This window comes from Lissotriton vulgaris, chromosome 1_1, assembly GCF_964263255.1.
Source record: "Lissotriton vulgaris chromosome 1_1, aLisVul1.2, whole genome shotgun sequence".
Classification (NCBI taxonomy): domain Eukaryota; kingdom Metazoa; phylum Chordata; class Amphibia; order Caudata; family Salamandridae; genus Lissotriton; species Lissotriton vulgaris.
In genome coordinates this window covers 1,954,418,375-1,954,432,257 of record NC_141685.1, presented here as the reverse complement: position 1 = coordinate 1,954,432,257, position 13,883 = coordinate 1,954,418,375, and the positions used below count along the sequence as shown (strand labels likewise).

The following is a 13,883-nucleotide window of genomic DNA, read 5'->3' as shown; positions in this document are numbered from 1 at the left end:
CTACAAATAATCATTCTGTTTCAATGTCAAGTATATGGAGTTAAAGATTATTATTACACTACGTAGCTACTCATTTTGGAATATGGATAACTTGTCACTAGAGATACTCAAGTTGCAAAATATTTTAGCCATCCTCGTGGAATAAATAACTAATTTACTTCCATTTTGAGAGAAAACTGTAGTAACTAAGATGTGTGCCACATGTATTGCATTGTCCATAAATTAATTCGAATTTTAGTACCACTCACAAAAACATTAAACAGAGTAGTCCTAAAGTAGAACACAAATGTTGCAAGTAATATTTAGAACCAGTAAAAAGTTTTATTTTTTTTATTTTTTTTCTTTTTAGTTTCCAAAACCTTTATTAATGGTTTAAAGTGACTGACACAGCTCATTGCCTACAACCATATAATGGCCGGCAGCGCCTTATTATTGTCACCCAGAACCAAATGGCCAGCAAAATAGTCAGTGCGATTTGATACAGCATGCCGCCTACAACCACTATGGGCCGGCCGCCTTTCATGAACCATTAATTTTAACAAACATCTGTGCTGGTTGGTAGGAAACACAAACAGATAAATCAAAAAGGCTTGTAATATGACTCATACTTGGAGCATGCAGTCCCCGCTCACGATTCAGCGCTACATACTATGCATTGTATCGTAATACAGTATACATGACATCAGTATTTCCTGTAAAAAAATAAAGGAGCGTCAGAGAGCACATCAGGCCCCTCCGCCGCACTGTCATCTCTACATTCTCTGAATATAATATCACTCAAACAGTGTCAACAATGCTATGAGCCTTGTGGGTTACAGTAGATATTACCAATATAAGGCAACCCATATATAGGTTTTACTAATGGCCATTCTCCTGGGGTCTCGTCAGTAAGTAGGATATTAGCGGCGACCAGATGTCTCTGGGCCTGGACGCGCTAGGACACAGCTCAGCATAAATGGCAGACTGTTCTTGGCAATATATCATATCATTAAGCCAATCCTTAAATTTGGGCGCTCTCCCCCTGCTCCACCTACAGGCCACTGTCTCTTCGCCATCAATAATACAAGTGCTATATATCAGCGATGTGTCAGTGGTACATTTTCGACATAGCTCAGCAAAGCCAATAGTGGCGTAGCTTCTATATGCGCATTGGTTATCTGATACAAGGCTGCAAAAACGTGTCCCCAATATTCATGTATTGCTGGGCAGCTCCAGGACAAGTGTAAGAAATCAGCATGTGGCGCGTGACACCTATCGCACCTATCTGAGTCACGGAGGTGGTGTCTATGCATACTAATCAGAGTGTGGTATAGCCTGTGTAGATATTTGTAGTGTATTATTCGTAGCCTGCTGTTGCCCGATATTCGCTCAGTCTGCGAGCAGCAGTATTCCCATTGTTCCTCTGTTAATTCAAATCCTAATTCTTCCCCCCATCTAGTGCGAGACGGTGGAGCCTCTACTTTTTGCTGTGTGTGTACTGCTCGGTAAATCAGGGATACTAAGTGTCTAGGCGATGACTGTTGCAAGAGTGTCTACAGTGGTGCAAGTATCGGAGGCTCATCCGGGAAGTCAGCATGCAAGGACCGAACCCCTTGCTTGAGGCGTATATACAAAAAAGCGTCTAATGGTGTGCTCTGTATTACCTGAAAAATACTATCGGAATCTCGAAATTGACCATTCTCATATAGGTCCCTCCAGATTTTGAGGGACGTGCGTTCCTGCAATTTATGAAAGAGTGTTTCTTGCAAGAGGGGCATGCTCGGGTGATACACCAGCGGTAGTAGCGGGGAATAAGGCATGGGAGTCTCAAGGAGTTGTGCAATGCACTTCCATGCCGTAATCGTGGCATAGACAGTTGTCTGTGTACGCTCCTGGGTATTCAGAGCAATATATAAGACTCCCTCTATTGGTACTGGATGTACAAGCCAGTGTTCAGCTGCCAGTTGTGGTATGCACTTAAGCTGTCGGATCCAAAAATATAAATAGTGAGCCTGAGCACTAAAATAATAGAGTTCGAAGTCTGGAACACCAAACCCTCCTGCTGAGTAAGGCCTAGTCAGGACAGTCCACTTTAGTCTAGCCTATTTGCCCCCCCTCCCATACTAATCGAATCAATTCCGATGGAAGAGATTTAAAAAAATGCCGACCCGGAAAATACGGAATATTTAAAAACAAATGGAGCAATTGGGGTAGTATCACCATCTTTACCAGCGATATTGGACCTGCCATCGAGAGTGGGAGTGTGATCCAGCGGCTCAATTTGTCTGTTATGCGGGTCAGTACCACCCCGTAATGGAGTCTCATGAGTTCTTCCTTGTTTCTATTAATTCCTATTCCCAAATATCGTAGTTCATCCTCGCACCACTCCAGCGGATAATCCAGAGGAAAGCGCACAACTGAGTCAGTCAATGGGAAGAGGCACGATTTCCCCCAGTTTATCTGGACACCCGATAGTCGACCAAATACAATGAATTCCCGAAGGAGTATATTCAGATTATCCTGGGTATCTCGCACATACAGGTAATATCATCGGCATACATGGAAATCAATATTTGTCTCATGTTGCACTGCAAGGCCATGTCATTGTGGTGCTGGCGCAGTCGTGCTGCCAGCGGTTCTGTCGCCAAGGCAAACAACAATGGGGACAGAGGGCACAGAAACAGCGGTGGGAACCACATGCGAAGCATTATCCCAAAGGTGTAATTCCATTCAATAGAATCAAAAGCCTTAGTGGCGTCTAAAAATATTGCTGCAAAGGGCAATTCTGGGGAGACGTTATTCAAGATTATGAAGAGAGTCCTCAAATTATGGGAAGTGGCTCTGCCCGGGACAAATCCAGACTGATCCGGGAGGATAAAGTGTTCCAGCAACAGACTCCGCCGGTTGGCAATGAGTTTCGCTAGAATCTTGGTGTCGCAATTGAGAAGGGAGAGCGGTCGGTAAATCCGCACAGGTGGGCTGGCTTGTCCGGTTTTAATAGTGAAATAATGAGGGCTTCTCTCATAGAAGGAGGAAGGGAGCCAGCTTCCAAAGATTCCTCGTAGACTTCTCGAAGTATTGGGGCCATTAGGTCTACATAGGTCTTATAAAATTCAACCGGAATGCCATCCTTTCCAGTGGCCTTCCCAGATTACAGGCCCATTATGCGACCTCGAACCTCATCTATCTCGAACGGGGCACATAGGAATTTACGGTGCACGCCGCTCAGCCAGCTGAGAGTGACATCTCCAAGGTAGGTGTCCAAGTCTAGTTCTTGCTCACCGGTAGTGGTATACAGGGTTGCGTAATGGTCAGTGAAATCTTCAAGTATACTAGCATTGTCCCAACATCGCTTTCCACCTGGCCTCTCCAATTCTACTACGTAGTTGGAGTAGCGTGGTTTTCGTATTATGTCCGCTAAGGTTTTACCCGGACGCGCCCCATCCCCATAGCGGCGGGCTTTCCAATGTTTACCCTTAAACTGTACTTCTCTCTGCGCCTCCATTGAGTATTCAGTAAGTTTGGTCCTGAATTCCCTCTGTGTGTCCCGATCAGGTGTTCGCATCAGTGCTGCCTCTAATGTCTTAAGTTCACGTTCTAGTCTGCAAAGTGTATTGGTAATGTCTTTGAGCATGCCCAACCCCTTAGCTATGCAAAATCCTATCAGTGTGACCTTAAATGCCTCCCAAATGGTCTCAACGCTCTGCACCGATCCCTTGTTGCGTGTGAAAAAGTCTTGAATCTCCTCCCTTAGTTCCTCGTTAAAGACTGTGTCTAAGAGCATATACGTGTTAAGTCGCCAAGCGCTTCGCGGTGGGTTAAAATCCGCCGAAGAGAGTGCGAGTCTGACAGGTGCGTGGTTAGAATATGTCCTAGCTAAGTGCTGCACTGTACTGACTGCAGGTCCAAGTCCTCGGGATATAATCCAATAATCTAGTCGTGCCCATGTTGCGGCATGTGCCGTAAAGTGTGTCCCCTCTCTTTTTGAGGGATGTATGTGCCTCCACGCATCTAGCAATTGATTATCTGTCATAATGTCTTTTAGTATCATGCTTGCTTTAGTGTGATAATGCGGAGCAGGATGTGTTCTGTCTAGGTGCGAAGCATAAGTAACATTAAAGTCTCCCCCATGCCCCCCCCCCCCCCCCATATAATGTGATTTGACCCGATGTCTCTTACCGCCTCCCATAAGGAGAAAAAGAAATCTGGGGCATCTACATTTGGCCCATAACACACTAAAGTGACCGACTCCAATCCCAGGCGCCCACAAGCTAAGCAGTACCTCCCCTGGTCATCGCTTGACGACCCGGCCAAATGAAAGGGTACCTGTTTCTTAACTAATATGGCTGTACCCCTTGCGTAGCTGGAATATGAGGAGAAAACAATGTGCGCAGCCCATCTAGATGCGAACGTAGTGGCCTTCTGGGGCGTAAAGTGAGTTTCCTGCAGAATTGCTATATGTGCTTGGTGTCTGTCCAGATACGCTAGGACTTGTCGCTTCTTTCGGGGATCTCCCAGCCCTCTGACGTTCCACGTGATGATATTCAATTGCGCCCCTATTACGCTAGCCATATGGACAAGCTACAAAAAATCCAGGCCATGCTCTGCAGCGCTGTAGCTTCCTATACCATGTGAGATACAATGTCGAACGCGTTTACTGATTGCTCCAATTGCTTGTACACCAAATATACATGCTACCATCTCTAAATTGCGTGTCTCTACCTTACCCACAACAAGCAACTCCCATTTGCCCCCCATTCCACCCACCCCACCCACTGAAGCAACCCCAACATGCCAGTATTATTCACCCACCCAGCCCACCCTCATCCTTCTCCCAACAAGAAACAGAATGCAACCTTCACCAAACTTATTTGGCAAGGTAGCCTGGGGTAATTCGCTCTAGGGGTCATATCTAGGTGGTTACACAACAACCCCACACCTGTAGAGCAGGTCGCAGCCGAAGCTGCAGCTCTATTGGGCAATAAGGGGGCCCGGCGAGCTGACGTGGGACGCCTCAGGGTACATTAATCAGTGGATATACATATTTTCTATTAGGAATGATACAAATCACGGGTGCAGCAGTATGTTGCCAGTTCTGCGATAGTCAGAGATTCCATCACTGTTGATACAATTCGCGGGTACAGCAGTATGTTGCCAGTTCTGCGATAGTCGGAGATTCCATCACTGTTCTTCACCATCAGCTCCTGCCATTGGTGACTGCTGAGGGTCCTCCTCACCAGCTCCAGTTCTGTTCGAGTGTTTAAGGTGCTTGAGGAAGTCTTCCACTTGCTGTGGTTTTGTGAAGAATCTTTGCTTGCCTTGATGTGTAACCCTCAACCGTGCTGGATATAGGAGGGCATAGTCAATTCGGGACTTATGCAACTTTGTCTTAACATCAAAAAATTTCTGTCTTTCCTCCTGAACGATAGGTGTGAAATCAGGATAAATAGAGAAGGAGTTGCCATTGTATGATAGTGATTGTTTGCTACGTGCTGCCCTAAATGCCACATCCCGATCTCTGTAGTTTAGGAGTCTAGCAATAATGGGTCTCGGAGTGTCTCCTGGCACGCTCCCAGAATACATTGGTTTGAAAAGGCTTCCGATCCAATCGCTGTTCGTAACATCTTTTCAACATAGTCCTCCATACGTCCTGTGTTGGTCGTTTCCGGAATGCCTAAAATGCAAATATTATTGCGTCTACTTCGCGCTTCCAAGTCCTCGTTCTTTGCTGCAATGACCCTCAACAGATTATCCATGGGAGAGAGCTGCGATGTATGTCTGGCAGTTGTATCTTCCGAGTCAAAAATACGTCTTTCCGTTTCTTTAAGGTTCTCGTCATGCACATCCGGTTTGTGGCTATGGCATCCATCCGCGACGACATCCTGTCGACCTTGTCCGCTGTTGTGGCAAATCCTTGACGGACCTCTCGTAGGATATCCTGCACCTCTGTGGGTTGTCCGGAAGTCTCTTCCTGTGATACGCCTCCGACAATCTGTTCTTGTCCCTCCTGCCCCACGCGGGTATTCCTCTTAACAGTCTGGAAGGTAAGTTTCGGCTGTCTCGCATCGGCCTTGCCCATATTGCCCCCGGGTCTGTGGCGCAGCCGCTCTACCCCCACTGGATTCACACCGATGCCTGTGTGTTTACTCTCACCGCAGTGGGGACGATGGTGCTACAAGTAATGGAAGTGCGCAGCAGGGCCTGACATGTAACTTATAGTTCTTCCTCTCTGTGGTATTGTGATGGGGCCCTTGGATTAGTTCTTCGCCGCGATTTTAAGTTATTCACTGTGCCTTCTACAGTTCTTGCCAACCACGAGGTTTCTCCCAAATCCCACTATCATCACGAGAGCATCGCCTCTGAAGATATCAAGCTGGGGTCTCGACTGCTTCAGATGTTTGTTTGGTCGTTCACTAATGGCTGATCTATTCCAATCACCCATAAGCGTCTACTGTTGAGTAAGTCCCGGATGGCTGCCAGGCGATTGAGTGATCCTGCCCCGCTAGGGTGTCCTGTTGACTGATCTTCCGGGCACCGTTCAATGTGGGCTGCATATGTGCCCCGCCAATCTGCTCTCAAGTCTCAGCCGAGCTCTGTGTCTGCCGGGGGGGGAGGGGGGGGGAATATAGGGCGGGTGGCGCAGATATCCTGCCGTCGACCGCGGGTCTCTAAGGCCAATTTTCCGGATCAGTGGAGGCTCCGGGAGCGCCTCTATCATGCTTGGAGAGAGTCCGCACGCGCGGCCTGGATTCCGTGTGCGCAGCCGCGAGCTAGCGCAGCCTCCCAGGCCGGCGCTCACGTGTGTGTGGCTCCACTGGTCTCCCGGTCAAACTCCGGCAGTGCTTCTCGGGCACAGTTTGCAGCCGATTCATCCGGTTTTCACCCTGCATCAACCGGAGGGGCAGTCAAGCAGAGTGGACGTCTTAAATGCCCCTGAGGATGTCATTAAATAGGATAATTAAAGGATTAATGCCGCCGGGCGGCGAGTGCCTAACACAAAGGCGGCCATTCGCAAGTGCACCACCTAGCGCCCACTAGAACCAGTAAAAAGTGGCTTACTATTGTGATGGTTGGTTGTTAGTCCTCATTTTCTTGTAAGCTAAACAAAGATCTGATGCCATGCTCAAGTGCCCCTTGTTAGAAAATTGGGATGCCATGAAGAGAAAGGTTTAGGTACTCAGCTTGGCATACATTGCTGCTGAATTCATAACAGCTCTGGTAATCCTGTTTTCTCTTACAGGTCATCAACCTCTGCTTGTTGCTCACAACCCTCGCTGTGGCATCCCTCACATATTGATTAGATTTTAGTCTCCTCCATTGTAGCATGTCTAGCACAGTTACCCCATGCTGTTGGGAAGCAGGCTATCTGGGCTACTGTCACACTTGGAAAAAAAATCTACCTATAACCATTTGTGTTCATCGTTAGAGGGCCTGTGCATGGTTTATGTAGCTCATGGCTCAACTGTGCTGATTACAGTGCTGGTGCATTATAGGTAATTTATTGCTCCTTGTCCTTCAAGATACATTCCACCACTAGTTTTTCACTATTCACTTGGTTATTATCAGCTGTGATGTAGAGATTCACCCTCTAACATCATCAGTGGGGTGAAACAATCTCAGATCGAAATAAGTGGCTGAATTGCAGTTGTCCGCCATGGCTAAGCCGTAATAAAATAGAAGAAGTTATCAGCTCGTAGGATCTGTATACGATAGACACCTAGAGTAAGTCAGGTGTCAATGATTTTCAACTGCATGTATGAAAACTACCTTTTTATTTGAAAATGTAGCATAAGTAGTGTGTGCTCATTATAAAGTCTGTTTCCCACATCTGTCTTGCACAGGGTAATAAATCTGTTATTCTTTCCGGTTAGTACAGGCACAGGCACAAAATGTGTTAATGCTACCAGTTTTAGACAAGGCAAATTAATGTCCTGGATGTCGTTCCAAACACATCTTTTCTGCCTTCACCTGAACTAATACTGATATCTTATATATTACCTATTATATCGCACATTCAAGTTTGCCTTTTCTTCAATTTTTGAAATCGCCTCTATTCTCTTTGTGCATGGTTACATAATCCTTGAATTATAACCGAATAACTGTTTTCCGTAAACTTTTCAGTTGCAACCTAAATTAAACGCGATCTATGTTAGGCACACTAATGCCTCATAACAACATAGAAAAATGTTAAATAAAATCTTTATAGCAAGATTTTAAATGTTGTATTACGGTCTGCTTCTCTACTTATCTTTTCTGTCCGTGGTAGATATACAAAAAGGCGGCTAAAATGAATAGTGGCTAAAAAACAACTCCCACATTTATCATTTTTCTTCTATCACACATATTCTAAAAACCTATGTATATATTCTGGTGAAATATATAGTTAGGCAGGTATAATCCATCAAACGGCAAACTCAAAAATGTTTATTTCACAGTTACTTCATTCAGGTAGAATTTCAACAAGTCATAATTTACATTGCCTACTGTTCTCTGAGCAAATCTTTAATAAAGGATGTCAACTGCAAGCAATTTTTAAAAACATCAAACAATTAGGCTGATTCAAACTTTTACTAATTTGTGCACAAATATTGTAAATTTAATGAATATCTACTATTGGTGCTCCTGAAAGAGAAACAGTTTTCCTTAGAATTAATTGCAGAGTACTAAAATCTGTTTTCAGCTTCCTACCTTTTGCTGTCCTGATAAAACCTTTGGTAGGATACTCTTATCACACAACTTCACTTGACATTAAAACATGAAGGAATTGTATTCTTCCACCATCCTTAAAATGATATCTGTTTGATTTGGAAATGTATAGGAGCTTTTCGTTTACAAACTACTATATTTAACGCACTACTTTAGGTACACACTATTGAGTTATCTTGATCAAAATCATAACAAGCTAAAGTGGTACCTCAGATCATGTTTAGGTCTCTGCTACAGACAACTTTAGGTGTTTGTTTGCAAGTCCTGTTGTTTCCATTTCATTACCTATATATAGAGTGAGCGTTGGGTAAGCCTCCTGCTATTGATTTGGTGGCTTTCCTCCCTGTTCTTGTGTTTGTCCTACTTGGGAACATTTCAGTTTCACAGTGTCTTGATTTTTTGAGGTATTCCTCCACTACTTAGTCAAAAATAAATAAATAAAGCTTGCATTACAACTTATGTTCGGGGCTATTTTGTCCACCTCTCTCCCTGTTTCACCTTCTCTCTCTCTCTCTTTTTTACCACCCCTCCCAACCCGCCACCCAGCATCCTTTTGCCATCCATCCCGTTGCGAATTGCAGTGCCCTCTGGCCGGGCTGCCCTGTGAAATTTTTTGACCAGTAACTAAGTGTGACGGCTTGCATATGTGCATGCATGTGCAATGGCCATCTTTTAATAATTATTGTTCTTTTCATTTGTATTAATGCCATTCAATGATGGCCTCCGCGAATGTATGTGCCTCAGTTGGCAGCCATCTATGAATGCATTTTATTTCATCTTTCAAAATCATGGTCAAGAAATTGTTGCTGTGAATAAGCATGCATTCGCAACTCCCCTCTACCATAGTGGAAAAAGCATTGACAAAGCCAATAGATCACTTAGATAAGACCGGTCAGCTTTGGCAATCATTGTTTGTAGTAGTTTTTTAATCCCTATCCCAACATTGTGCTTTCATTGTGAAGTATTATTTTAAATGATTTGACGTTATCACCATCATTTAAACATTAGTCTAAAAAGCTTATCTTGTAATAGCTACACTAACTGGTTACCTTTTACCTAAATAGCTGTTATGGCACATTTTAAGGAGTTCAAAAAAGTAATTACATATTTGACTGAACATTATCAATAAACATACCATCAAGACTTTCCTCCGATTCCTTTGGCAGCAGGATTGACAGTTTCTTTTCAATTTCTTATTCTTTGGTCAGGAGAAGTACCAGTGGGGAGTTATTTAGTTGGATCAAACTGCTGCACCTGTAACTGTCAGCCAACATTGCAGGCCATACTTGAAGAACTGAAAGCTATGAGAAAGTTCATGCAGTTACAAGCAGGTACATGAATTTAATGGAACAAAACCAAGTTTTTCTTTTTTGTGTTCTTGATGAAGTTGCAGTTTATTTTGCATTTGATTAATAGAGTTTACTATCTGCGTTAATGCTGTTGTGGTAACTTTATATATTTTCCTCATTTTTAAGCAGGCTTCACTAATTTTAGACATGTTAACTCTGAAGAAGGTTTTCGTCTAGGTTTGTTTTTAAATCCATTCTCATTTATAGTGACCAAGCAGAACAGCATTAGTAAACACCAGTCCTATGTTTTATTATTCAGAAGTGCTCATAACTGAACAAAAACATATTATTCACCTTTCAGCACAAAATAGCTGGAGCATAGAACGCCCTTGCTGCAAATATGAATATTGATAGATTATCAAAAAAAATTTGCATCATGTTACATTTTTGTGATAATTTTAAGTTCTTTTAAGTTTACAGCTTTCAACCCATTCCTTAGATGGATCATAGATATTCTTAAATTTTCGAGGGAGCCCAATTCGTTGGAAATAAAGTTACTCCATTGTCATGATCCTTTCTTCTTTGAGACTCGCTTCATCCTTGAGGGGGAGATCTGCTGATCTCCGTTTCATGGCAGTGATGGATCTTGTTACCAAGAACCAAAAGGAGATTCTTTTTTTTCTGTTTGGGCTGCCACCACAATTTTGTTAGCACTCTGTTAGTCGTGCATGGATCATAATATAGTTGCTCCCCTAGTGCTTCTTCCAGATTATCATGCACAAACAGCCTAAATATTTGTATTTTTTAACATTCCCATACAATATGCCCTAAGGTGCCTGCAGAATATTAACATCTGGTACTTTGACTCTGTTTCCTGTTGAGAATCTGTATGTAATCGTTCATGTGTGTAACTTAGTCGATATAAGAAAAAGTACTGCATGCACAAGAGATTTGAACTAACTAGGTGATATCACCATTCATTTCACTCATTTTTTTCTGGAAACAGAAGTTTCGTGATCCTCTGACCCCACTGCTCAAATCTTAGTATGGTATGGGACTATAATGGTTAATACATTTTGTTATGTACTTGACATAGGTATGTATCCCTGCATTGAGGTTGGTGGAATATGACAGCAAGCAATACTGTCCTCTCATTTTGATAACTTTGCGATATTAGCCATATGTTAAGTTGGAGAATGCAATACAAACCAAGTAAGTTTGATTCCTGTATATTTTACAATTCTCCAGTGAAAATGGAGCAGCGCCAACCTGCAGCCTCAGAAGAGAACCACCAGCTGCAACTGCCAACTAAGATAGTTTCCACACCATTCTACTTTCAACATTCCCCAAATACCTATTCTCACCACACATGTTTACCTTAACAAATAACTGGAATCATTGGTAAAGAGGAATAAAAGATAACTCTAGGCAAATATATACATGATCATTTGGGAAAGTGTCCAGGAAACTTTCTCTCCTGCACAATGAGAAACTAAAGAACATTGTGTATTTGGAGGTTACTGTCATTCGTGTTATCAATCACACTCTGAGAAACACAGATCGCCACAACACCAAACTCAGACTCCACTCAGCAGCAACTCCACACATTCCATCCTGAGCATGTAGTTGCTCATCCCTTCACCCCTAGGGAACATTACATATATTTCACACCCTAAACCTTGACAACTTTCAGTGGCTCTCTCAGTGGTGACAAATGAGGTATACCTTTTTCCACTTTACCTGGTTTCCTGACCCTTACAAATTGTCAAATCTCCTCACTGGGAATGCTAAACTTCGATTTGTTTTGACCTTGTCTGCTATGATTCCACCTCCTTCATCACAACATTCAATTTGACAAAGTAGATTTTTTAATTACCCACCATGGACCCAACCTAGTAGTAAGTTTCCTCCCTCTTAAAAGTTCACAAGGCATTTTACCTGTCATAGAATGGGGTGTAATTATGTATGATAACATAACTTGTAACAAATTCTTCTACTGTAACCCTGGTTTAGGCGCCAACTGTATGGACTTCTTTATAATGCCATTAAACTGCTCAACCTGACCATTAGCCTCGGGATGATATAAAACCCCTTCAAAATGTCTAATGCCACAGTTGTTCGTAAACATTTGCATTTTAGTTTGATTTTAGTTGCCCTCCATGATCAGAAACAGATACCTCAAAAAGTCCTTTACTGCAAAAACAAAGAAATGTATTACTACATTATTAGATAATATTGTTCACCATACACACACCCCAGGCCACTTAAAATAATAATCAACCTAGACGATAGCATGAGATTCTTTGGAAGGTAGCTTTGAAAATGGCCACATAAAATGAATAGCAACTTAACTCCAAGGTCTAACGGGCAATGTAACAGTCTTCAAAGGTATCTTACAGGGCATGCCCGTCTAATCTCTACTACAAAACGGGCTACAGTCCCTTATCAACCAACAAACCATACTAACAATGTCTGATCACCAGAAATTCTCTTTAACTTTCCTCTTGGTATTGGAAATGACTCATTCTTATAATGATGTTCGAAACACAAATGGAAGGAACAATGTTTATCTCCTCTTAAAATAATTTTGTTATATAATGATAATTCTTCTTTCACTTTGCAATAAACATTAGCTTTCATCATTCTCTCACGAAGTCAACCCATTGGAATAAAAGCTTTGATAGTCTCAATTCTTTTTGCAGCTCTCTCATCCATACTTTCTCAGTCAATTCACTTCCTCTCAGCTCATCTGTACCTTATGAAGTATCTGAATATGTAAACACCACTTAACATTCAAAATTATCACGTTCCAGACCATCAGTATTATTGCCTACCGAAATATGTGACCGTCCGTTGGGAACTGTATTATTTCTTCCTGGAACACATTCAGTTTCATAGTGTACATCTGTAATTTGGACGCTAACCTTGCTAGTCTATGTGTTTAACATTTTAAGACACTGAAGTGGAAATAATTATTCAATGGATTATTGTCAGTTCGAATCTTAAGCATCTTACATGACACATGCAATCTGAAACATTCTGCAACCCAGGTAGCCGCCAACAATACTCATTCTATGGTTCAGTAATTTCTTTCAGCCGGAGTAAGTGTGTGAGGCATAACCTATAACCCATTAATTCTCATGCTTATTCTGTGGCAAGACTGCACCTACACCATATGACTGTCCTCTACTTCAGTGCCACAATTAGCTTCCAGCAAGAATGCTTTCAAACAAGGAGCACACAATATCTCTTCCCTAATCAAGGCAAAACTAGTAGATTGTCTGGGCAAGAAGCTTTTCATCTGAAAATTTTCTGGAAAAGATTCCAATAACGCAATGGTTTTTCATGAGATGTTTGTAAGTTTTATTCGCACTCTATTCATCACAGTGGGTGAAAGGAAGAAACAGCCAACACGTGTTTCGCCCCCTTACATGGCCATCCGGCCTGGGGCTTCTTCCAGTGCGATAAGCCAACTCTTTTTCCACAAATTCTGTTAGGAAATTGACAGTCTGCACTGCATCCACCCCCACTGGATCCAAACCCTATTGCAGACACCAGCGTGCCCATCTTCTTCACACCAAGCCATATCGCGTGACAGAGTCTTCCTAGGCTCTTTTGATAAGGTGGAGTAGCATGTGACGAAAGGCCTGGGACCTCACAACGTCACCTGTAATCCTCCAACCATTAGTCTGAGAGTCCTTTCCTGAACCAGTTGGTGCAACTTGCCATGAGGATCTGTCATGAAAAGAAGAGTCGGGGAAAGTAGGATTGGAAAATCCATAGAAAGTTCCACAAGAACTGGATACCAAACTTGTGATTTTAAAAGTGATCTCTTCAGGATTATCTCTACCTTCTGATGTCTGAACAATGCCATAAGCCTGGCTATCATTGAGAATGGGGGAAATGTAT

At 42.8% G+C, this 13,883-nt stretch overlaps 1 protein-coding gene across 3 annotated transcripts in view; it reads left to right on the top strand.

The window, feature by feature from the left end:
* BEND7 (BEN domain containing 7) overlaps positions 1-13,883 on the top strand; it is a 302,748-nt gene that overhangs the window by 47,837 nt on the left and 241,028 nt on the right. For all 3 annotated transcript variants that reach the window (XR_015295595.1, XR_015295594.1, XM_086919666.1), the window contains exon 4: positions 9,894-10,016. Coding sequence is in view for 1 of the 3 variants with exons in the window: in XM_086919666.1 (XP_086775792.1) it covers positions 9,894-10,016 (123 nt within the window). In the remaining 2 variants the exon portion in view is untranslated. The remainder of the gene's footprint in view (positions 1-9,893; positions 10,017-13,883) is intronic.